At 51.7% G+C, this 24,140-nt stretch overlaps 1 protein-coding gene across 1 annotated transcript; it reads right to left on the reverse strand.

Annotated features, from left to right (window-relative positions):
* Positions 1-2,110: 2,110 nt before the first annotated feature.
* Positions 2,111-10,212, reverse strand: WFIKKN1 (WAP, follistatin/kazal, immunoglobulin, kunitz and netrin domain containing 1). Its single transcript, XM_032799389.2, has 2 exons — positions 8,585-10,212; positions 2,111-4,148 (listed from the first exon to the last, which is right to left on the reverse strand). Exons 1-2 carry the CDS (start codon positions 8,975-8,977, stop codon positions 2,658-2,660), a joined length of 1,884 nt encoding a protein of 627 aa, XP_032655280.1. The 5' UTR covers positions 8,978-10,212; the 3' UTR covers positions 2,111-2,657.
* Positions 10,213-24,140: the final 13,928 nt, after the last annotated feature.

A 24,140-nucleotide genomic window follows, 5' to 3' on the forward strand; every position in this document is an offset into this window, starting at 1 on the left:
CAATCAGCCTGATCCCCAGCCAACCCGAGACTGGGGCGTTTGGTGGGCAAGTCTGAAAGCTGCCTTATAGCCCAGCTTGGGAGCACAGGCCACGATGTGCTGGGGCAGCTTTATTCTTCCAGCAGCCTTGTGCTGAACTGGTGGCTGCTCTGCGGCTCAGGAGCCTGCTGCCTCGAGGCTGGATTCGGCATGGCCTAGGGCAGTAGTAATTGAAATGAAGCTCCCTCATGCTCCGAGGGTTTCTGGCTAATGTGGCTCCATCCCAGGGCCAGTGGCCACATAGCCCAGAATAGTCTCAGCAGCAGGGACTGAAGGAGGCTCCTGTGCATAACTGCCAGAGGGTTCAGTTGTGCTGTTGAAGGGGAAATTTGCCTTCTGCTGTATCTATAGTTAGAGAAAGTCGGCCACATGGGGGGGTGTTAATGGAGGTAGTGCGGCCTAGTACACTGCCCTGAGCCCCTTGCTGTACCCCAACCACCTTCCCTGAGCTGCCTGCCGCATCCTGCACCCAACCCCCTGCCCTGAACCCCCTGCTGCACACCGTACCCCTCCTGCAGCCCAACCCACTGCCACACCCCTCCTGTAGCCTGATCTCCTGCCCTGACCCCTGCTGCACCCCTCCTGCACCCCAACCCACTGCCCTGAGCTCCCTGCTGCACCCCTCATTCCTGCACCCCACACCCCAACTCCCTGCCCTGAGCCCCTGCCACACCCCACACCCCTCCTGCTCCCCCTGGGGACAGGGAGGAGGTGGAGTTGGGGTGGGGATTTCGGAGGAGAGGTTGGAATGGGGGCAGGGAAGAGGTGGGGCAGGGGCAAGGCCTCATGGAAGGGGTGGAGTGGGGGCAGGGCCAAGGGCAGCAAGGGGGAGATGTCAGTAATGTGGCCCTTGGGCCAATGTACTAGTCCTCCTGTGGCCCTCGTGGTTGTTTGAGATCCTTGGCCTAGAGCAATCCTTCCCTCTGGCCTGATCATTGAAAGGATACCACTCCTTGAAGAGGCAGGAAAATGGGGAGGGTGATCTGCCTCTCTCCCAGCAATAAGGCCAGGCCCCAGTGAATTACACTTTGGAGCAGAACCATGGGCCTGGAGTACCTGGCCTCGTGGAGCTTACACCATAGCAACCAGGGACTGGACTGGTCTGGCCCATGCCATAAAAATCTCAGCACCCTTGGTGGGGAGCAGGCTGGCTCCTTTCTATTCCCCCCCACCTTTCCCCAGGCTCCTGGAGAGCTCCACAGCTGGTGGGCTCTGGGCAAAACCAACACTCGCAGTTTGGGCGGGAGGGGGAGGGTGCTGATTTTTAATCCCTTTCTGGTGCTCCAGGGAGCCCTGAGCCTTTCTCCCAGGGGCTGATTTCTGGTCAAGTGGGCCTGGGGGGACACACTTGCCAGCCTTCCCTCACTGCAGCAAGCAAGCGCTCCCTGCCCAAGCCAGGACTCAATGTCCTCACACTGCCTGGCACTATGCACACAAGTGGTGTTGGGCCTGCACACCCCCAGCCCCAGGCTAGCTAGGCTTGAGTGCTCCCTACTGGCACCTTTGCAATGGGTGAGCTAGATGCCACTGTCTGGCCTGTAGTGAGCACTCCCAGCCCAGGGGGCTGGCAGATTCCAGTTTCAGGCACCTGCCTAGGCCAGGTGAGCGCCAGGGGCAGGGCCCGCCCCACACAGCACAAGCTTAGGTTACTTTGGCTCCTCAGGCAGGGCTGCAAGGGGAGGGGTAGGCAGCGGGAGTGCCTTTGCAAGTGCAGAAAGCCCTTTGCTGCCCTGGGGCTTTCTTTAGCACTGGGAGCTCCCCTGCCAGCCCCCTCAGGCCAGAGGGGAGCTCCCCTGCCTAGGAGCAAGCCAGAGCCTGCATGGCCTCCCTCTGGTCACTCTGTAGTGTGCTGCTGCCCAGCAGGAAGGCAGAGTGCCAGGGGCAGGGGTGGGTCTTGCCTTGCAGTTCACCCAGGCTAAGTTTAGCCTCCACACTGGCCCTGAGCCTTCCCCCACAGAAGCCAAGGGGGGGATTTGATGATTTAGCCTAGTCCAAGTGCAGTGCCCATTCCAGACTCTGATGACTGAGCATAGGATAGTCAGCAACCACCTCCCCGCCAGGTCAGGCTTTTATTGGTATAGTCTGGCCTCAAAACGGTACATGGGACGAGATGTGTGGACAGATAAATTACAGTCAGACAGACATAGGTAGGTCTGGGTAGAATAAGGCTCGTCACCACCACAGGCCAGAAAGTAAATCAGCCCATTACATGCAGAAATATTGGGCTATGGAGGTGGCCATGGGGTTCTGGGTGGGAGCGTCTCCACTCTGACCCCAAGGGAGGAGGATTTGAGGAGCAGGCAGCTCCCCCAAGAATTGCCCCCTGGGTGGCTCATAGCCACGACTGGCTCGAGATAGGATGGCAAGGACTGTCTATTTAGCCTGGTGGCTCTCACACTTTTGTACTGGTGATCCCTTTCACATAGCAAACCTCTGAGTGCGACCCCCCCCTTATAAATTAAAAACACTTCTTTATATATTTAACACCATTATAAATGCTGGATGCAAAGTGGGATTCAGGATGCTGGATGACAGCTTGTGACCCCCCATATAATCTCATGACCCCCAGTTTGAGAAGCCCAATTTAGCCTGACTCTCCCTTTCCTTGGGCTGCACCTCTAGTCCTGGAACCTGTTGAGGAGCTCGCAGGTTTTCTTCTCAATCAGCTCATAGATCTTCTTCACGCGCTTGTCGTTGGCAGCTCGGACGTAGCTATTGGGGTCTAGCACGGCCATGCCGTCATGCACTTCCCCCATGATAATGAGGGGCCCATCCTCTGTGGTCATGTTGGGGCAGGGGCAACTCCAGTCCATGTCGCTCAAGGTGACCTCCAGGTACTTGATGTTGAAGAACTTGAGGCCCATCTTCTCATCCTTGAGTATGTCCTCGAGGGCGAAACGGGCGATGCCCGAGTCCTGGTCCTCGATGATCTCCATGAGCCGGCCCACAATGGCAAAATCACTGCGGCACAGGCTCAGCACCATCTTGCTCTTGAGCCGACAGGCCTTGCACTGCAGGGTCTTGGGGAAGGGGCAGGCGTCCTCACAGGTCTCCTTGCTCTCGAAGTTGTTGTCATTGCCCTCGCAGCCACCGTACATGAAGGAGTGGCACTGCTTCATCAGGTGGTTGTAGGCCCAGCGGGCCTCCCAGTTCTTGCAGGGCCCCTGCACCATGGGCAGGGTGCACATATTGACGGTGCTGCTGACACAGGCTAAGCGGCATGCCTCGTAGGTCTCAAAGTGGTTCTGGTTGGCACCACAGCCGCCGTAGCGGAAGGTGGCGCATGATCCCTTCTTGGGGTCAAAATGCCAGCGCATCTGCTGAGTCTCACATTCCCTCTCGTCGGGCTCCTTCAGACACTCGGTGGCTGGGACCTGCTGGGTGCTGGGTGCCCTGGGCTCCCCCCCGGAAGGCTCTCTCTTGATGATGGAGAGGGGGAAGTCAGCCCGGAGGAGGCCGGCGGAGTTCCTGGCTGTGCAGGTGTAGATGCCGGTGTCTTCCAGCTGGGCATTGTAGATGACCAGCTGGCCAATATTCGTGACCACCACATTGCCATACATCTGGTCAGGCCGCATGATGAAGTTCTCTTGATGGTCGCTCTGCTTCTCCCAGGTGATGTCTGGCCGGGGCCGCCCGCTCACGTCGCAATGGAAGCTGACGGTGCCACCCACGTAGACTGACTGGTGGAAGGGGTTGTTGTAGAGGGCTGGGGGGATGGGCACCTCAGCAGCAGCCCCAGGCGTGGGGTGAGCTGTGGTCTCCAGCGGCACCGGGCTGGTGTTCGGCCAAGTGAAGATGTATTTGCATGGCACCACGCTCAGGCTGATGCCCCGGATACAGGCCTCCGCATCCATGTAGCACTTGTTGTAGTACGTGAGCCCATCTGAGGCGCATGTGAAGTTGGGCTCCTTCTCACACCTGTCCTTGCACTTGCAGATGGGCTGCCCGTCCCAGATGTCGCAGTCTGAGCCCTGCTGGGTGCACACAAAGCTCTCGCACGAGGCCTCCTGTGCCAGCTCCAGGGACGAGACACTGTCCGCATAGCGGGCAGCCACGCAGCTCCGCAGGCCACAGACATTGGTGCAGCACTTCTCAAAGCCTTCACAGTCCTGCAGGAAAGCAATCAGCAGCAGGCTTAAAACCAGTATCCTCACTGCCATTAATACCCCACTTTTATACCCTTACATTAGCTGTCTATCAACCACTTCCACCCACAACTGGAATGCAGCCACCTCTGGGGCGGCACGTTGGCAGCTATTTAACAGCACACAGCAATATTACGCTACAAAGATTCTGCATCCATTGGAAACTGCAGGAGGATTTAGGAATGGAATTTCAGCAGGACACATCCCTGCTTCTTAAGGAAAGGCCCAGAGAAACATCGCAGGCCCTCAGCCTTGCATTTCATGGGGCCACTGGAAGATCAAGGCACTGACGGAGCACTCAAGGAAGACAAGGCCATTGCAGAGAAACAATGATTTTTTTGCATGGGTTTTCACTGCAGAAGATATGGGGGAGACCCCCGCAGGTGAGCCATTCTTTCTAGGTGACAAATCTGAGGAACTGTCCCAGATTGAGAGATTAGTAGAGGAGATTTTGAAACGAATGGATAAATTAAACACTAATAAGTCAGCAGGACCAAATAGCATTCACCCAAGAGTTTTAAAAACTCAGATATGAAATTGCAGAACTACTAACTATGGTATGTAACCTATTACTTAAATCAGCCTCTGTACCAGATGTCTAGAAGGTAACTAATGCAACACCTGTTTTTAAAAAAAGGCTACAGGGGCGATTCTGGCAATTTCAGGCTGGTAAGCCTAACTTCAGCACCAAGCAAATTGGGTGATGTTATAGTGAAGAACAGAATTCTCAGACACATAGATGAACACAGCATACTGGGGAAGAGTCAACATGGCTTTTGTAAAGGGAAATCATGCTTCACCAATCTATTAGAATTCTTTGAAGGAGTCAACAAGCATGTGGACAAGGGTGATCCAGTCAATATAAAGTACGTGGACTTTCAGAAAGCCTTTGACAAGCTCCTTCACCAAAGGCTTGTAAGCAAATTAATCAATTGTGGGATAAGAGGGATCAGTCTCATGGATCAGTACCTGGTTAATCGATAGGAAACAAAGAGTAAGCAGAAATGATCAGTTTTCACAATGGAGAGAGGTAAGTAGTGGCGTCCTCCCAGGATCTGAACTGGGACCACTGTTGTTCAACATATTCATATATAATCTGGAAAAGGGGGTTAGCAGTGAGATGGCAAAGTTTGCAGATGATAAAGTTTGCAGTTAAGTCCAAAGCTGACTGCAAAGGGATCTCACAAAACTGGGTGGCTGGGTGACAAAATGGCAGATGAAATTCAGTGTTGATAAGTGCAGAGTAATGCATTTTGGAAAAAAATAATCCCAACTATACATACAAAATGATGGGGTCTAAATTAGCTGTTACTACTCAAGAAAGGTCTTGGAATCATTGTGGATAGTTCTCTGAAAACATCCACTCAGTGTGCAGCGGCAGTCAAAATAGACTGTGAGGAATCATTAGGAAAGGAATAGACAATGAGACAGCAAATATCATAATACTGCTTTATAAATCCACAATACATCACACCTTGAATACTCTGTGTAGATCTGGTTGCCCCATCTCAAAAAATATATATTAGAATTGGATAAGGTGCAGAGAAGGAGAACAAAAATGATTAGGGGTATGGAACAGCTTCTATATGAAGAGAGATTAAAAAGACTGGGACTGTTCATCTTAGAAAAGAGACAACTAAGGGGGGATATGAGACGTCTATAAAAACATGAATGGGGTGGAGAACATGAACAGGGAAGTGTTATTTACCCCTTCACATAATGCAAGGCCTAGGGGTCATACAATGAAATCAATAGGCAGCAGGTTTAAAACAAACCTAAGGAAGTACTTCACACAATGCAAGTCAACCTGTGGAACTCATTGCCAGCAGATGTTGCAAAGACCAAAACTATAACAACAGGGTTCAAAAAAGAACTTGATAAGTTCCTGAAGGACAGGTCCAAAAATGGCTATTAGTCAAGGTGGTCAAGGATGCAACCCCATGCTCTTGAGTGTCCCTCGCCTCTGACTGTCAGAAACTGGGAGTGGAGGACGGGATGGATCACTGAATAATTGCCCTGTTCTGTTCATTCTCTCTGAAGCATCTGGCACTGGCCACTGTTGGAAGGTACGAATCTAGGCTAGATGCACCATTGGTCTAACCCAGTCGGCAGTTATTAACCATATAATAACTGTCTCCTTTGTGTTCTCCTAGCACCTCCCCTCCATGCAGCTCAGTGCACATTACAAACATGACCTCAGCCTCATGGTTCCATGGGACCATTCTCCCCATTTTACAGATGGGGGAAATGTAGGCACACCTGGGGGGTGCTTTGCCCAGGGGGCATGGTGAGTCAATGGCCGAGCTGGGACTAGAGTCCTCGCTCTCAGTCCTCCAGGCTTCATCGTATTCATGAGTCGTGTTCCATAGTGGTTTTCGGCTCTGTGGCTTCACACACACATTCCCTGCCCCAAGGCGCTAACAGCCGAGCTCTGTGGGGCGCCCCAGGAGTCAGGTTCTATCCCTCCCCACCATGAGGCTCTATAACTAGGGCCAGCAGGAGAGAGCGATGGGAACACACCTGTAAAGTCTGTTGAACCTCACAGGCCTGGGGCACCTAGGCCTCCAGGCAGCCCCTCCCCCCCACTCCCATTGGCTGAGAACCAGCCAATGGGAGTGCGGAGCCAGTACTCAGGGCAGGGTCAGCGTGCAGAGCCCTGTGGGCACCCTACCTCGGAGCCAGACCTGCTGGTCGATTCCAGGGCACAGCGTGGTGCCAGGACGTGTAGGCACTAGCTTGCCTTAGCCCTGCAGAACCACCAACCAGACTTTTAATGGCCCAGTTGGCAGCACTGACTGGAGCCGCCAGGTCCCTTTTCCACCAGACAACTGACAACCCTACGGCAGCCCTGGGGAGGGACAGACTGGGAAGTGAGGGCCTAAAAAAAATATACAGCCCTGGCCTAGCTGCGACCCCCTGAAACACCTCCTCTTTACACTTTTGCGGGGGTGGACTGGGCACCTGGCAGCATCTGGAAGGTACTGTCTTGCAGGGAGCCACTGGGAAGGGCCTAGTGAGGCTGTTTCCTTCCTGCTCTGCAAACCAGCGTGAGCCAGCGCCACCTCCCAGGACCAGTCATCCCTGTGGGGCGCTGGGGCACGTGGACGGTTGCTCGCTGCACCGTTCCCCTGGAGCTGGCAGTGAGGGTACAATGCCTGTCGCACAGGGTCCATGGCCGGAATGCCAGCTTGCTCCCCCTTTCCTCTGATGCAGGTGAGACAGGGCCCCCTTATGTGCACTAGGGTCTGAGGGCCCTGCCTCTCATGGGGGTCTGAGCCCCCCCCCTCGCTGTCCCATGTGGGAGCCAGGATCTGGGGGCAGCCTGCCCTGTTGGGGGCTCTGAACCAGACAACCAGAAAGACAAAGGGTGGGCAAAGAAGCAGGCACAAAAAGGGGACGTGACTCACCCACAGTCACTCCATAGGTCAGTGGCGGAGCTGGGAATAGAAGCCAGCTCTCTTAGTTCAGCTCCCTAACCACTAGGTCACACTGCCTCTCCACTGCAAGCCTCATTGATCACTCACAGCATACAGTGCTCCAGGGTCTGCAACTGGCACCCACATGACACAAAATGCCGGCTCAAATACAGTTTAGAGCCTCCCAGGCCAGGGGAAACCACTGGATCATCTAGATTGATCTAGTGATTTTAGCTGGGGGCTGTAGCACTGTGAGTGAGAGCCACACCACTAGGCCATCTGTGGGCCCTCCCTTATGTCTACAGCATGGGGACAAGCCCTACTGGCTGGCTGGTCCAGGCTGCATTGCCTACACAATCACATCCACACCTTTTGACCCTTGAGAATATTGCCCTGAAATCCCTGGCTGATCTGCAGGTGGCTCGCGACTATTTGTTTTCTCTGGCCCAGAGCCGGATTCATTGCCAGGCCCTTGTTAAGGCATGTCCCCCACAGGGGAGGCTTTGGCTGTGCCTTTCAAGGAGACACGTCCTGTCTCGCTCAGCCTGTCTGGTATCCCAATACAGTCAGTGGGAAGAAACTGACCAGCAGCCACAATTCCTCCCCCCACCCCTGAGAACTGCAGCTGGCAAATAAAAACCTGCCTGGATCTGAGCAAGAGCATCTGCCTGGACAGGCTGAAATCTCACACCCCAGGAGCTTGGGGATGGGTAAGGCTGCAGAACAGGCCCTTGCCTCCTAGGCCTCAGGCAGGACATCACTGCAAGACCGCAGGTGTGCACAAACCTGACCCTCCTTCCACATGGGCTAATGCGGGGTAGGAGTGGGAGGGAGGGAGAGCGCAGTGAATAATTCCTCAGGACTGGTAATCCTGAGTGCTTGTGCAGCATCTTACATCAAAGGATCAGTGACCTCACTGGCCAGGCCTGGACCCTCGAGTGCCAGGGTCATGGTTTGAGCTTGGAGGGGGGAGGCAGAGCTCACCTGGTCAGTGTGGCACTCCCGTTCGCAGGTGCTCTGGGCATCCACCCACAGGTTGGGGTTCAGTTGGTTGGGGCACACCCCCAGATGACTCATTCGGATTGGCTGTAGGCTGGCACTCTCGGCCAGGACAGGCAGTAGAGACAGGAGCAGTGTGGCCAGCATGGGGTCGGGCTGACCTGCCTCCCGGAGCTGGAGCTCCCCTTTTTTCCTCTTTAATCCCCTTCTTCCGAAGCACCAGGAAGGCATCAATTCACGCCAGGCTCCCTCTCCCCAGCCAGGAGGGCTCTTTGCCTTGCACAGCTCCTGACACACAAAAAGAATCACATCCAAAAAGCAACCCGGCACGTGCAGAACCCAGACCTCTGGCTCTAGTGCCGAGGGCAAGCTCCGCATGGGCTCTCTGGAGACGACGCCTGACGCACGGTCTGCTTCAGGAGCTGCTTGCTGGCTGCAGATCCCCCCGAGGCCCTTTAAAGGTCATCTCCCAGCAAAGGGTTTCTGAGAGATCCCAGGGCGAATGCCTCTGGGGGAGGGGGACCGTTAGAAGAGAAGATTCATGCAAAGAAATGGGAGAATGGATCCATCCATGCGATTCCCAGATCCCCCCAGACTTCATCCAGCTGGTTTCCCAAGGAGTTCGTTAAACCCCAGCCTCAATGGGTGTTTGGTTCACAGCCAAGTCTTGAAGTGTGGCTTTAGCCCTCTTGGGTGTGTGGAGCAGTGGAGTATCCCACCGAGTGGCTGTGAGCCTGGTCTGGGGTGTGCCTGTGTGTGTCTGTGGTGTGGGGAGGGGAGGGGAGGAGAGGGAGGCAGGCATGTAACCTGAGTCCACTCCTCTCTCACGGATGCGTCTGGGTGTTTGGAATGGAAAAGCCGCTGACCTCAGACTCTAACCCTGTCTGAGCTGATCGACTGGGCAAACAGTGGGAGAACATCAAAGGGCCTGTGGAGCCTCCAAAGAGCGAGAGGGAAAGGGGGGGAACCTCCAGCCAGAGAGTGAATTCTTATGGGATGAGAAAATCGCCCCAGCACGTTGCCCATTTGGAGTGTGATTGACCATGCCAGGCCCAGTAGCAAGAGACAAGCCCAGACCTTTCGCCAGATGCCTGGCCAGTTTGCTGAGCTGTTTCTCCTGCTTCCTTTTTATTGGAAAGCTGTTTCTAGGGGCCTAGGGAACTATTTAGGGCTGGAGTGGCACTCTCTGGGCTCAGTTTGGAAGGGCTCTCAGATACCATGGTGATGGGCACCATATGAGAGCCCAAACTCAGGAGGTGGACTTCAGCAGCTAACACTCTGTGTTTTGATGGGGCCCAGTTTGTGCCAATGAGGGTGGCCCTACAGCCATTTTAGTGCCTGCTGCTGCCAGGGCAATCTACGGGCGATGACTTTGCCAAGCAACGACCCAGGCAAATTGCTCTGAAGGGCAGGGGGAGTTGCTCAGGGACAGGCTCTGTGCTTAGCCATGGCTGGAGGAGCAAGACAGCGGACAATGCAAGCTCACCCAGGGGCTGCAGTGCATTGTTATGCTGCTAATCCTGAGGTCATTCACAGCCAATTTAGGGGGCTGCATTGAAAGCTCAGGAGCTTCAGCCTTTGGACACAGCAGGCCCGTTTGCTACCTAGGTCCATGTTGGGATGACTGGAGCCAGGAAATAGATAGTCACCCACATGTCATGTGTGCAGTCCATCGCCCCACGCAGCACACTAAGAAATGACAACCACACATAGGGGGAAAACCTGAACTGATGCTATTGGAGTTTGGCCGTTGACTTACTGGGGGTCTAGCTTACATTGTTTTCCACCCACAGATCTGCTAGCCTATCACACAGAGGGGCCAACACTGTTAACCCCACGGGAAACAGGCACCTCAGGGAGGTCAAGCAATACTAGAGGCATCTGACCAAGGCCTTGCATAGTACACTCCAAGGCAGAATTTCAAGCCTTCCTAGCCAAAGGGGGAGCTACAATACCTGGAGCTTTGTTTGCCTGGTCCCCATCGTCTTAGCTGGCAAGGCAAAGAGCTGGAGTGAGGGCTGCACCCAGATCTGGAGAGGAGGGACTGCATAACTCTAGTGGAGAAACCCAGTCAAAAGGGTGTGTGCTGTATCTAATGCACTCATCTTCCTCCTAGCACATGCACACCTGCTACCAGGGACTGCATCCTTGAGACATGGGAACAACATGTGACCACCTCTGGTCAAGCCTCTGCTGGATCTAATGATTGTAAGGAGCAGCCGCTGAGTAGGCTTCCGGAGGCATGATGAGGACTAGCTCACTTCCCAAGAGATGGCTTGGCTCAAAGGATCAGCACCTTGAAGTGAGAGATGAACCTCTTTAACAAGAGCAGTATGGTCAGCACCTGGCTGGATGCCAACAATGCCAATGGAGAAGAAGAAGGTGGCTACATGGTAGTGGACTGAGCATAGGTTTGGGAGCCAGGGATTCCTGATTTATTTTCCCCAGCTCTACTCTGGACTCCCAGGATGATCCTGAGCAGTCACTGCCCATCTCTGGGCCTCAGTTTCCCCATCCATAAAACAAAGCTAATGATCTTGATCTCCCCCCCTGGACTGCTATGAAGACTCATTTGTGTTTGCACGCACAGCCCCTTCTGGTTATAGAGGGCTAAGTGCCATTGTTATTACTCTAGATGAACAGCCTGGCCCTGACGACAGCTGCAGCCCATGCAGGAGGGTTGGATTTGGAAAGCATGCCTGTGGGTTTAAGGCAGAAGCCTTTACAATACTGTAATAAATTCACAGCCCCGGGATGCCTCACAGTTGTTGCTATGGGGCACACTCTGGTCACTCATAGCACTAAACAGCAGCAGCAGGGCTAGGACTCAGCTCCTCCATCCCCAAAAGCGCAGGCACCTACCACTTGAGCTAAAGGACAATAGCCAGCATCAGGTCATGACACACAGTGGAGCTGTGCTGACCCCATCCGTAGAGGGCAGTGGTAACACATACTAACCCGTTTACCACAGTATAACAGAGTGCAAGGGCGTTAGATCCAGCATCTAGCTGTGACCCTGTCCATCATTGGTACTAATACAGACCTTCTGACCATCGTATCTGAGCACAATCTGTGGTGTATTTATCCTCACCCCACTGCTGGGAGGTGGGGCAGGGCTCTTGTATCCATTGTACAGCTGGGGAACTAAGGGACAGAGAGATGCCCGGCCTCGTCTACCTTGGGAAATTGAGCAACAGCTATTGGGGAATTAAAATTACTTGTATTCTGGAATTGTAGCCAAGTGGTCATAATGGGGTTAACTAGGATCTCAGAGTATTGTGGGCTGGAGCCGTGCTCCCCTCCCCCTTCCCTTAGTGCCTGTTTTGTGATGCAGCTGAATGAAGCAGTGAGTTCCTTGCCTGCAGTCCTGGGAGGAGAGAGTTTGTTTTTGTTGTGTTGAGCAGTCCCTTTACAATAATCGTTATTCCTGAAGAGCTTATTCTGGTCAATTTCCCCTTGCAGATAAGGCCACCTGGGAAGTCTAGGATTCAACTCCTTGGTCTACTAGTCTCCCAAATCTTAGGCTAGTGCACTAACCCCTGCTCTGTCCTTTCTCTTGGGGAGGCCTCCCACCTGATTGCAGCTGAAGTTTCCAAATACCAGTCACCTCCTCTGCCCAGAAATACACAAGCAGCTCATTTCCCCACAGCTCAGAAACGTCCTGCTCTGACAGAGATCAAGTGATAAGCAAACCAACAGCAACAACTGTGCTTTAAAGCGAACTTCTCCAGGTCACACAGGTTGTGTGTCACTGCCAGAATGAATGACTTGTTAGCTGACTCAGGCCCCTTCCTTGTAAACATCCTGTATGGGTCCCAGGATGAAACCAGCAGGAGGAAACCACTTCACCCATTCCTTTGGTGCCAGAAGAAGTGATTTCACAACTGCAAGTGCTGAGAATTAAGGATGAAATTAACAACATAGGGAATAAGGTCTTTGGAATTGACAGAAATTAGCTCCTTGCTAATAACTTGTAACAGCAAGTTTCTCTGGAGTGTACACTGAAATCCAAGGAAGATGCCACTATTATTTAAGATAGAGCTTCTCAGAGTGGTGGTCCGGTCCGCTGCGGGTTTCCTCATAACAGCGTCGACTAGGATAATAATATGGCACCGGTCCCTGGCACATTGGGGAAAAAAATTGCTGGTCCCCCACATTAGATAGCTTGAGAAGCACAGATCTAAAAGACTGAGCTGAAGTCTCACCACACGCCCCGCTCCTGCAATTGGATCAGCACAGATAGGCCCCTAGGGCCCATGTGGAGTAGAAATAAAAGCAATGGGTCTCTGTACAGGTGCAGGGATCTGCCTATATGGATCCAACTTCAGGATCAGGGCCCTAGTGACTCCAATTCTGCTTCAAATTCATCCTGTTAAGCAACTTGGTTTTTTTGGGGGTCCAATAGGAATCCCTTCACCCAGCACTGAAATGCAGCCCCTTCTGAGGTGAGATGTGGCAGCTGTCAGACAAGGTGAGAACCTCTACCTTGATATAACACTGTGCTCGTGAGCCAAAAAATCTTACCGCGTTATAGGTGAAACCATGTTATATCGAGCTTGATTTGATCTGCCGGAGCACGCAGCCCCGCCACCCTGGAGTGCTGCTTTTACTGTGTTATATCTGAATTTGTGTTATATCGGGTGGCGTTATAACAGGCTAGAGGTGTATTTTAAACGGGAACTTAAAATAATGTAGTAATCAAAATAACTATTTCTAGAGACCCTCCCCAGACCCATGCAAATGGGACAATCATGGCATCATGCATTGCAATTACACCCTGTCAAACACCATTACAAATCACTTAATGCTGTTGCAGCCAAGCACTTTAGAAAGGAATAGTTCAGTAGGGCATGGATTTGGGATCCCTTGAATAAAGAGGATTCCCTGAATCTATCTGAGGGACTAATACAAACCCGGTTACGGTAATAGCCTCACACTCTTTAGTGTATTTGCTCACAAACCCCTTTTAAGATACCCTGCCCTATTATTCCCATTGTACAGATGTGCGAACAGAGGCACAGAGATTCAGGCCCTGCCTACACAAGGAGATTGACTGGAAGAGTCACTGCAGAGTGAGCTGTTCTGCCGTAGCTTTGCCATTCAATTTCCCCGGCTAGACAAGGCCCACCCAAGGTCACACAGGAAGCCTGTGACAGAGCAGGGAGTTAAAAGCAGGTCTCTCAAGGCCAGTGCGCTAAGCACAGGACCAGAGCCAGCTGTGTGACAGATCAAGGTCTTCTTAGAACTGGGGGAACTGTGGCATACAGAGGCAAAGGGGTTTGGTCAAGGTCATGCCTCCAACAGAGGCAGGGCTAGATTCTGAGCTTGCTGGCCCCCGTCCTGTGCGTCACCCACCAGAACGTCCTCTCTTGAGTGAAACAAACTGTGACCAAGCTGCCTCACCACATTCAGCTTCCATTCACTGAGCAGGCGGGATCTGTGCCCATCGCTCCTGCAGTGATTGACCGGAAGCCACTCAGGGGAGCCCCCGAACTCCCCATCCTCCCCTAGGGAGAATCCAAATTAACCTGAGTTTAGATAGTAACGTCCATGGTGCCTGTGACAAGAGCACTTTCCGCCTTTGAGAGACTGTAGGTAAATAATTATCCAGAAATGATACATGGCACGTAGGAATTGCCAGGCTGGATCGGACAGTGGCCAGTACCAGCTGCTTCAGAGAAAGGTGCGAGAACCCTGCAGTACTAATCTCATCTAGCTCTTACATAGCACTTTGCATCCATAGAACTCCAGGTGCTTTACAGATAAGGTCAGTATCATCACTCCCATTTTATAGATGGGAAAACTGAGGCACAGGGCAGTGAAGTGACTAGCCCAAGGTCACCCAGCAGGCCCCCATCAGAGTTGAGAAAAGACACTCCATCCCCAACACACACACCTGGGTTTTATCTTAATCCCAAATAGTTAGAGCCTGGTTTTATAGCCCTTCCCACCTTGGTTTGGTGGCATTAACTATTCCACCCCTGGATCTTCTGGTTACCTTTAGGACTCTCCAATCCCTCTTTGAATCTTGCTAGGAAAGAGTGTAATTAACCATGCTTGTCTGGAATGTCATCTGTGTTCTTGTAGCACCTGGAGTCCCATCCAAGACTGGGCTCCAACATGCTTGGCAAGCTACAAATAGAATGGAAATTGGGCCCTTCCCCAAGGAGTTTACATAGTCACTATACTGCAGACAGTAGGAACCTGGAACATTATGCCAGCGGCAGGGAGAACATTCAAATCCTCTTGCCGCACTGAAGCTAAAGGAGAATCTATGTTGACTACCAGCAGTATAAGGTCTATGACACATTGTTGAGCAGTTCTGATTCCATCCAGTAGAGGGCAGTGGTAGCACCGAGAGACTGCCCAGCTCACTGCAATATTTACAAAATGGCTGAACACATGGTACGTATGGTAAATGCGTTACAAGCAGGGGAAAGCAATTGCAAGTTCTAGACAGGCATGTTAATGCCCTGTGTGAGCCAACTGCAGGCCAAGAGCCAAACGTGTCCCGGCATACTGACCTCAAGCTAGCAACCCACAGCGTGGGTGGAGAGAACAGATGTGCGCTCTGGGGCAGCCGCTGCCGGAGTGTGTGACACAAACATGGTGACCTTGACTCTGTTTTGATATCTGACGTGCATCTCACTCTCCCTGAACAGCTGGCTTTGCCAAAGAAATTGCTCACATGGCCTCAGGTAACCTGCCCTGGTCACGGGATGGCTGTATTATACTACGTGTGGCCATTACCAGCACAACCTAGAAGTGGCAAAGGAGGGACTGGAGAGCTGCTCCCTGCAACTACAGAGTTGGGATTGGCTCGCTAGCCCTGGAGGCTGGATCCCTGCACCCACAGAACAGGTATGAAGGCAGTGCAGGCTCCCTCAGCTCCACGCTGCCAACATGCCTCAACCTTGATCTGGATCAGTCCCTTCTAGGGGGGCCTCAGAACATCTCCATAACCTCACCAGTCTTTGGCTTTTCTGCTGGCAATGCCAACATGAGAAGGCTGCTGCATAGAATTGGAATGGCTCAGTTGTGTCACAGGCCTCATACTGCTAAAAGCAGAGAGAGTCTCTTTTAATGGAAGTGGCAGGGATCCTATGGGGAACTGACAGCTCATTTTAGCGAGGCTACCAAGCAGCCAGTGGATGGAAACAAGACTCGACTAGACTCAGCCTGGTCCAGTAAAGGAGCAAAACTCCATGTCCCCTCACTGATCCCTGGAGCTATCAAGCCCCACCTTCAATTTCCATATTATTTCTGCCGGTGAGCTTGGAATGCTCTAGAGTCTGTGGGAGATGCCTAGTGGAGACAGGGCAGTGAGTTTTTGACACATGTTAAACGGATTGAGGGACATAGTGCCTTTGCTATGCTGGGCTTCACACACATTAGCTAGCACCTTGTAAACACTAGCCTAGCCTCGGGCAGGGCAGGGCAGGTGGGTCCTACTGCCCCAAGGGAATTTACAGGTGTTTTCATGGTTAATGCGCACTAAAACAGTTGTGGTGGTTTCAGCAACACTTCCACAACGGCTGTTTTTGACACCTGGAGCCAGGCCTGAGTGGACCTTGTTCAGCAGGGAGGTAACTGGGAAACCTGGTGCTCTGGCAAGTGGTTGCCTTAACACAGTTCATGCAACTTGTTCTATGATAAGAAAGGAAGGTTTATGAGCTGTGACAGCACCGCACATGGAGTATTGGCTCTGTCTGGTGACTAGAAATCATCCCAAGCTTTCCACTCCAATACGAGTTCTGTTTTGACAGGTCACTACAGTTGGTCATCCCAGGCACAGTACCAAGTCCAGCCTTGACACCTTTGGTTATGTTACTGCACCACACTTGCCCTGGGCCTGCTGCACTTTGAAGGTGCTTGGAAACCCAAGCCAGTGCAGGATGCAGCTGCCTGCTTACCAGCAAAGCTCTTAAGACCAGAAGACACCACGCTGATCATTCTAGTCTGAGCTCCTGCCTGGCACAGGCTATAGGATTTCAAAGCTTCCCAAGAGCACAACCGTCAGATTCCCAGCCATTTCTACTGTTTTTCTTGTTTCACTTGCATCTCCTCTGCTGGCTGAGTTTGGCCATGACACGAGTGTCACTAACCATTCTCTGCCAGCACTAGATTAAAGGGTGTGTTCATCTCCAGGGCATGTTACCCAGAGACAACCTGTCCAATATAAAACAATCATGAACAGCGGCAAAAGCACAGGTGCTTCCTGTGACACTGACAAATGCAGGTTAAGGGCTGAGCTGAGATTCACAGACTTGTTTCACTTGTTGCAGCTCAGATTCATGCTCAGATTCACAGCCCCAGAAAGGCTAGTTCAGCGAGTTGTCTTCCCTCCAAACTGCCTGTCCTTCAGGGCCACTGACAGGACAGCAGTATGGTGGACACTGGGGCCCTTTTGGGTGCAGGGGTGACGGGGCTTCCTGTGTTTACAGAAGAGCAGCAGCGATACTGAGAGGAAGAATATATTAAGGCAAGCTACTGCCACAAGTTGACAATTCCACAGTTCTACAACTGTGCTTGCATAGTGCCCTTATGTGATTGGCTCAATCTCTTACCTGGGAAGCGAGATACACTCAGAACACAGGGATCTTGCATTAAGCAGCCCAGCTCCTAATCCTGCACAGTGCACACGGGTAGTGTATCCATAGCTGGGAAATATCTACCTTTGGATCAGTGCTAGGGCAGTTGGGCTGGGTCACAGACGCGCTACAGGTACAGGCCATAGCAGACTCACGGACCCCTTATGGGGGACTCCCTTTTCTGGATTAATTCCCCACTGTCCTTGCTCACCCGGTAGGTAAATGGGCTAGATTTTTGCCTGGCTGGGAAGTATCCCATCCTGTCTATTCTGTCCTCCTTCCAGCATCACTTCACCCCGGCTTTTATCCCTGCCCCCAGCCAGACGCTTGGGAAAGCAGAGCGCTGCACTGTCCTGGCGCCTGAGACCTGGGTGCCATCCCAATGGCCTCAGTTCTTCCCCTCAATTCCACCACAGCCTGGCACACAAGAGGAGGGGGAGACCAGGCCAAGCCTTGTGCACTCCATGAGAGCGCCAGGGCAGGTGAGCAGTGTGAGTCTGGGGCCTCTTAAATTAAATGTCTGCTCCTGCCAGGGGCTGCTGACAGGTGAACATACCTCCGGGCAGATGGAACCATAGACAGCCGGTGGGGCTCCCAGGATCGGCCCAACCCCCTGCTGCGCTCAGTTCCTGGGAACAGCCAACCAAGCCAGCACAGGCTCTAGCAGGTGCACAGGCTGTGAAAGAGGGCCAAGGCCTCCCAACTTGCCCCCCCCTCTTCCAGTGACACCTTAAATGACTACTTCTTGGAGCAGCTATCCTGGACCTCACAAGAGAAGAGGCAATTTTTGATTTAGTTCTAAGTGGTGCACAGGATCAGGTCCAAGAGGTATATAGAACTGGACCCCTTGGTAATAGTGACCAGAATAACTAATTTTTATATTCCTGTGGCAGGGAAAACACCACAGCAGCCCAACACTCTAGCATTTAATTTCAGAAAGGGGAACTACACAAAAATGAGGAGGCTAGTTAATCAAAAATTAAAAAGGTACAGTACCAAAAGTAAAATCCCTGCAAACTGTATGGAAACTTTTTAAAGACAGTGTAATAGAGGCTCAACTTAAATGTATACCCCAAATTAAAAAACATAGTAAGAGAACCAAAACATGGTTAACCACCATGAAGAAACAAAAAAGTAAAAGAACAGTGAGAGGCAAAAAGGCATCCTTTAAAAACTGGAAGTTAAATCCTAGTGAGGAAAATAGAAAGGAGCATAAACTGGCAAAAGAAGTGTAGAAATAATTAGGAAGGAAGGCCAAAAAAGAATTTGAAGAACAGCTAGCCAACGACTCAAAAAGTAATAGCAAAAATGTTAAGTACATCAGAAGCAGGAAGCCTGCTAAACAACCAGTGGGGCCACTGGATGATCGAGATGCTCAAGGAGTGCTCAAGGACAATAAGGCCATTGCGGAGAAACTAAATGAATTCTTTGCATCGGTCTTCATGGTTGGGGATGTGAAGGAGATTCCCAAACTTGAGCCGTTCTTTTTTGAGGTGACAAATCGGAGGAACTGTCCCAGATTGAGGTGTCATTAAAGGAGGTTTTGGAACAAATTGATAAACTAAACAATAAGAAGTCCTCAGGACCAGATGGTATCACCCCAAAGTTCTGAAGGAACTCAAATGTGAAATTGCAGGACTATTAACTGTAGTCTGTAGCCTATCATTTAAATCAGCTTCTGTACCAAATGACTGGAGGACAGCTAATGAGATGCCTGGGTCACCACTGGAGCTTTTTTAAAAAATTGGCAATTACAGGATGGTAAGCCTGACTTCAGTACCTGGCAAACTGGTTGAAACTATAGTAAAGAACAAAACTGTCAGACGTATAGATGTATATAATTTGTTGGGGAGGTAGGGGTGGGGGAAAGAGTCAACAAGGTTTTTGTAAAGGGAAATCATGCCTCACCAATCTACTAGAATTCTTTGAGGGGGTCAACAAGCATGTGAAAAAGGGGGATCCAGTGGATAAAGTGTATTTAGATTTTCAGAAAGCCTCTGACGAGGTCCCTCACCAAAGTCTCTTAAGCAAAGTAAGCTGTCATGGGATAAGAGGGAAGGTTCTCTCATGGACTGGTAACTGGTTAAAAGAGAAGAAACAAAGGGTAGGAATAAATGGTTAGTTTTCAGAATGGAGAGAGGTAAATAGTGGTGTCCCCCAGGGGTCTGTACTGGGCCCAGTCCTATTCAACATATTCATAAATGATCTGGAAAAAGTGGGTAAACAGTGAGGTGGCAAAATTTGCAGATGATACAAAACTACTCAAGATAGTTAAGTCCCAGGCAGACTGTGAAGAGCTACAAAAGGATCTCTCAAAACTGGGTGACTGGGCAACAAAATGGCAGATGAAATTCAATGTTGATAAATGCAAAGTAATGCACATTGGAAAACATAATCCCAACTATACATATAAATGATGGGTCTAAATTAGCTGTTACCACTCAAGAAAGAGATCTTGGAGTCATTGTGGATAGTTCTCTGAAAACATCCACTCAATGTGCAGTGGCAGTCAAAAAAGTGAACAGAATGTTGGGAATCATTAAGAAAGGGATAGATATAAGACAAAAATATCATATTGCCTCTATATAAATCCATGGTACATCCCACATCTTGAATACTGTGTGCAGATGTGGTCACCCCATCTCAAAAAAAAGTATATTGGAATTGGAAAAGGTTCAGAAAAGGGCAACAAAAATTATTAGGGTATGGAACGGCTTCCGTATGAGGAGAGATTAATAAAGACTGGGACTTTTCAGCTTGGAAAAGAGACATGACTAAGGGGATATGATTGAGGTCTATAAAATCATGACTGGTGTGGAGAAAGTAAATAAGGAAGTGTTATTTACTCTTTTCTCATAACATAAGAACTAGGGGCAACCAAATGAAATTAATAGGCAGCAGGTTTAAAACAAACAAAAGGAAGTATTTTTTCAAACAATGCAAAGTCAACCTGTGGAACTCCTTGCCAGAGGATGTTCTGAAGGCCAAGATTATAACAGGGTTTAAAAAAGAAATAGATAAATTTATGGAAGATAGGTCCATCAATGGCTATTAGCCAGGACGGTGTCCCTAGTCTCGGTTTGCCAGAAGCTGGGAATGGGCGACAGGGGATGGATCACTTGATGATTACCTGTTCTGTTCATTCCCTCTGGGGCATCTGGCTTTGGCCACTGTCGGAAGATAGAATACTGGGCTAGACAGACCTTTGATCTGATCCAATATGGCTGGTCTTATGCTATTATGTTCTTATGAGGGCCAATGGGCTGAGAGGAGCTGATGCCTGCGCTCCCACAGGCCGGCGTTCATGTCCCCTAGCAGCGGGCTATGTACCGCACTGCCTCTCAGGCCCCATGCGCAGATTGCAGACTCAGCTTCTCCTGGTGCGCCTAGGAATGCAAGGAGAGAGACTCAACCCAAGGTGACATTGGCTGCCATGGAAGCAGAGACACCCAGCCACAGACACTCCACTGTCAATCTGAGCAGCCAGAGCCTATGTTCCCAGATTATCGGCCCTGCGGAGCTGCTCCATGGGCCAGAATTTACAGATCTGCTAAAGCTGTATTTACCAGCCACTAGCACAGCTGTGACACAGGATTTCACCACCGTGGCTGGCCAGCCTCAAGGCGAGCTGCTCCTCATCAGAATGCTGCAGGACCCTGGGAGAAGGATGTTTAGGAACAAACAGCAACAGCTGAGGGCAAATGCACCATTTTAGTGATAGTCATCAGAGACCCATGAATGGAGACACAAGATGTCCCATTTCAAATCAGCAGAGCACTGTGTAGCACCATAGAACTTGCTAGTCCAGTATCCAGACACTCGCAGTGACCAGTACATTATTCCAGAGGAAGGTGCAGGAAAGCCTGCAGTGGGCAGGTTATCCCAGAATCTCTATATAGCCTCGCAAATGGATTCTTCCCGACCCTCCAGTTAAGAAGTCAGCTTGCGCCCTGAAGCATGAAGGTTTACGTAGGACAGGCCAGAAACCATGGTACTCAAAGCCGTGTTAACACAGGAAACAACAGTTTGGACAGAGCCAGACAGAGCTTAGAAACCAGGTCCCTGCTGGTCTCCAATATCTGATTGAATGTGGCCTAACTGCACCGGCCAGCCAATCTGGGTTTAATCTGGAATAATTCTCAGCACCTACACTAGGATTCCAGAGCATTTGACAGAAGGCTGGTAAGTCTCATTGCTTCTGTTCCCAGATGGGGAAGTTGAGATACAGAGACAGGACACGACGTGCTCTAGGTCACAGCAAGTCAGCAGCAGTGCTAGGAACTAGAATCCAGGAGTCCCGATGCTCAGTCCTCTGCTCTGGCCACAGGACAATGCTGGTTCCGGGGTTTAAGCAGAGGCCTTTGTCCATTTAAACTTGGTTTGTGTAACACAGTTCTCATCCCAGGACAGACAGGGCAAGGCCCAACCTTTCCAGTCCGATGGGCCAGAGACTTAGTTCGCCTTGTTGTGGGCACCTCGGAAAAGGGGCTGCATGGCATCATCGGTCCCCATCCAATCAGGTTTCTGTACTTCCCCTTCCAGAGTTGCTGCCTCTTCCTCCAGAGAGCAAGGGGGACGAGCTTACAGCAGTTTGATTCACCCCCAGCAGCAGGGCCAACGAAACAGACGGAGCAGGGGGGGGGGAAATCGGTCGTTCCTATAGTTCTGGACACAGAACTCTGGAGCTATTCCTTTCCAGTTCCTCCTGCTTCACCCAGTCTCTGTCACCCACTTCTGATTTTTCCTCTTGAGCCAGGCTCACTGGGCAGGAGAGCCAAGATCATCCGGTCCCCAGCCCTGACAGCTCTGATGTGGTAAAGACATTGATCAGTTGAATACGCTGTGTCACCTAGTGCCCTCTGCAGGCAGCTGGGGGTGCCACACAACAGCAAGTTACACATTGGAGGGACTCTTTTACCCACTGCGGAAATGCAGCTGCTTCTGGGATAGAACACGGCAGCTGCTCAACAGCCATGCAGCAGTTAAGGCCAGGCTAGTGGGAGGAGAACATTACCAGGGGAGGTTGATCCTGAATGTTCACAGAGGGGGAGCTGCATGGGGTGAACACGGGTATCACAGAGGGGAAAATGCTCAGGTTTGGGGGGGTAGGAAATACCTAGGGGACTTTGGGAAACACTCGTGTCTGTTTCGGGTGGCATGTGCATGGCAGTGGCACCTCACGGGACCTCTATAGGGGAAGGCTTGCAAGGGACAAGCCTTTCTCTAGGGGCAGTGACCCAATAAGCCAGAGGAGAGGGCAGACTGGCTCCCAGCCTGTCACATGTCCCAGAGCTGAGCCTGGCAACCTTCTCCCCATATGCCCTTTGCCTTAGGATCTATCCCCTTCCCTTAGACCTGCAATAGCAACCCGAGGGGGGCTCAGGGCTGTGCCACACGCTGGGGTCTCCCTCATCTGTCTGATCAGGAAGCTGGGAGATGCTGGCTGCACAGGGCTGAGCTGGTTTTGATTCAATAATCAGCAGCAGCTTCTTGCCATGAGCTACACCTGCCCCAGTCCTACCAAGCTCCTGGCTTCCCCCTCTCTCTTCTCCTGTCCCACAGCATCTCAGCTACACCCTATCCTTGATGTGCCCAGAGGTGCAACATGGACACTGCAGCTACTGACCTGTCCCCAACTGCCCAGGATCTCCCTCCGCAGGCAGCCCATGACACCCCCAGATCACTGACAGAGCAGCTGCAGTCAAAGGCAAAGAGAGTGACTTCACTGTGTGTTAATAAAGGCCTGAAGGAGAACCCCAGCAGGAACCAGCAGAAACGCTGTCACGGGGAAGTTAAGCACAGTACATGGGAATGCTGCCAGCAGCCATATAATCCAGCTTGTTTAACCTTGGAAAGCATCACAGGTCCTGCTCGGCAGGGCTGGGTAGCCAAGATCTCTGCCCGTAGTCCGTAGACTTGCTCGCTTTACTGATACCTTAGCCCTGCCCCACACTTCGGGTCTGTTGCATCCACCCACTGCATCTTCTTTACCTGATTTGTATCTCAGCACCATCTGACCCTGGTTGTTGTCTCACTGTGATGGGCCCTGCACCGAACATATAGCAGGGGACAGTTCTGTCCCCAAGGGCTCACAATCTCTGTGGACAAGAGGCACAGAGGGGGAAGTGACTTGCCCAAGTTCACAGGTAAGTGGCAGAACTGGGACTAGAATCCAGATCTCCTGGCTCCCAGTCAGATACTGGCATCGCTAGCTCACAGGCTGCCTCCAGTCTAGGCTGGGATCTCATCAGAAACTCTTCTCTGCATGTCTGCAACCACTTCTAGCCTGTGAGCGCCATGTCCCAGTGCTGCTGCTGGACTAACAGTCCAGTGTGTGAGGGAGACGTGGGCTTGGCACCTCCATCCACACGTCCATAGTAAGGGCAGCCAACAAATCCCGCAGTCAGAGCACAGGGTTGACAGCCCCGGTCTGCAAGCCACTTCTCTCTGGGCCCTGTCTTCCCCAGTTGGAGAAGGGTGACCTGCAATTAGCATCTGCAGAGCGCTTTGCAAACAGAAGCGCTAAGCGCAAAGGGTTAATCCTCACTGAGGCCACTACTCTTACAGAGAGCCACCGAGCACGAGGGGGAGCAGGTGGCGGGACAGTGGCTCCCAGCTCAAGCGGGCACCACCCTGAGGGCTGCAGCACACAATCCCAGTCAGAGAGCAGCACAGCCGCCTGGGGTATTTCTGAATGGGGAAAAAGGCATCACCACCTGAGTTTAGCTCCCCCATCATCTGCTTGCTAGTAACAGCAAGGAAAAGAAGCTGGGAGTTTGCTGCAGACTGTTTCAGGCAGGTCCAGGCATGGGAGCGCAGCACTGGCTCTCAGCAGCCCAACTGGCTAAATAGTGCAGCCCCAGCGCCCTGGCCAGGAGAGCCTTCCAAGGCAGCCCTGTTTCACATGCACTCCTGAGATGTCTCATGCGCAGGTCACAAAGATCAAAAGC

The sequence above is a fragment of the Chelonoidis abingdonii genome, chromosome 9 (genome assembly GCF_003597395.2).
Source record: "Chelonoidis abingdonii isolate Lonesome George chromosome 9, CheloAbing_2.0, whole genome shotgun sequence".
In the NCBI taxonomy this organism is placed as follows: domain Eukaryota; kingdom Metazoa; phylum Chordata; order Testudines; family Testudinidae; genus Chelonoidis; species Chelonoidis abingdonii.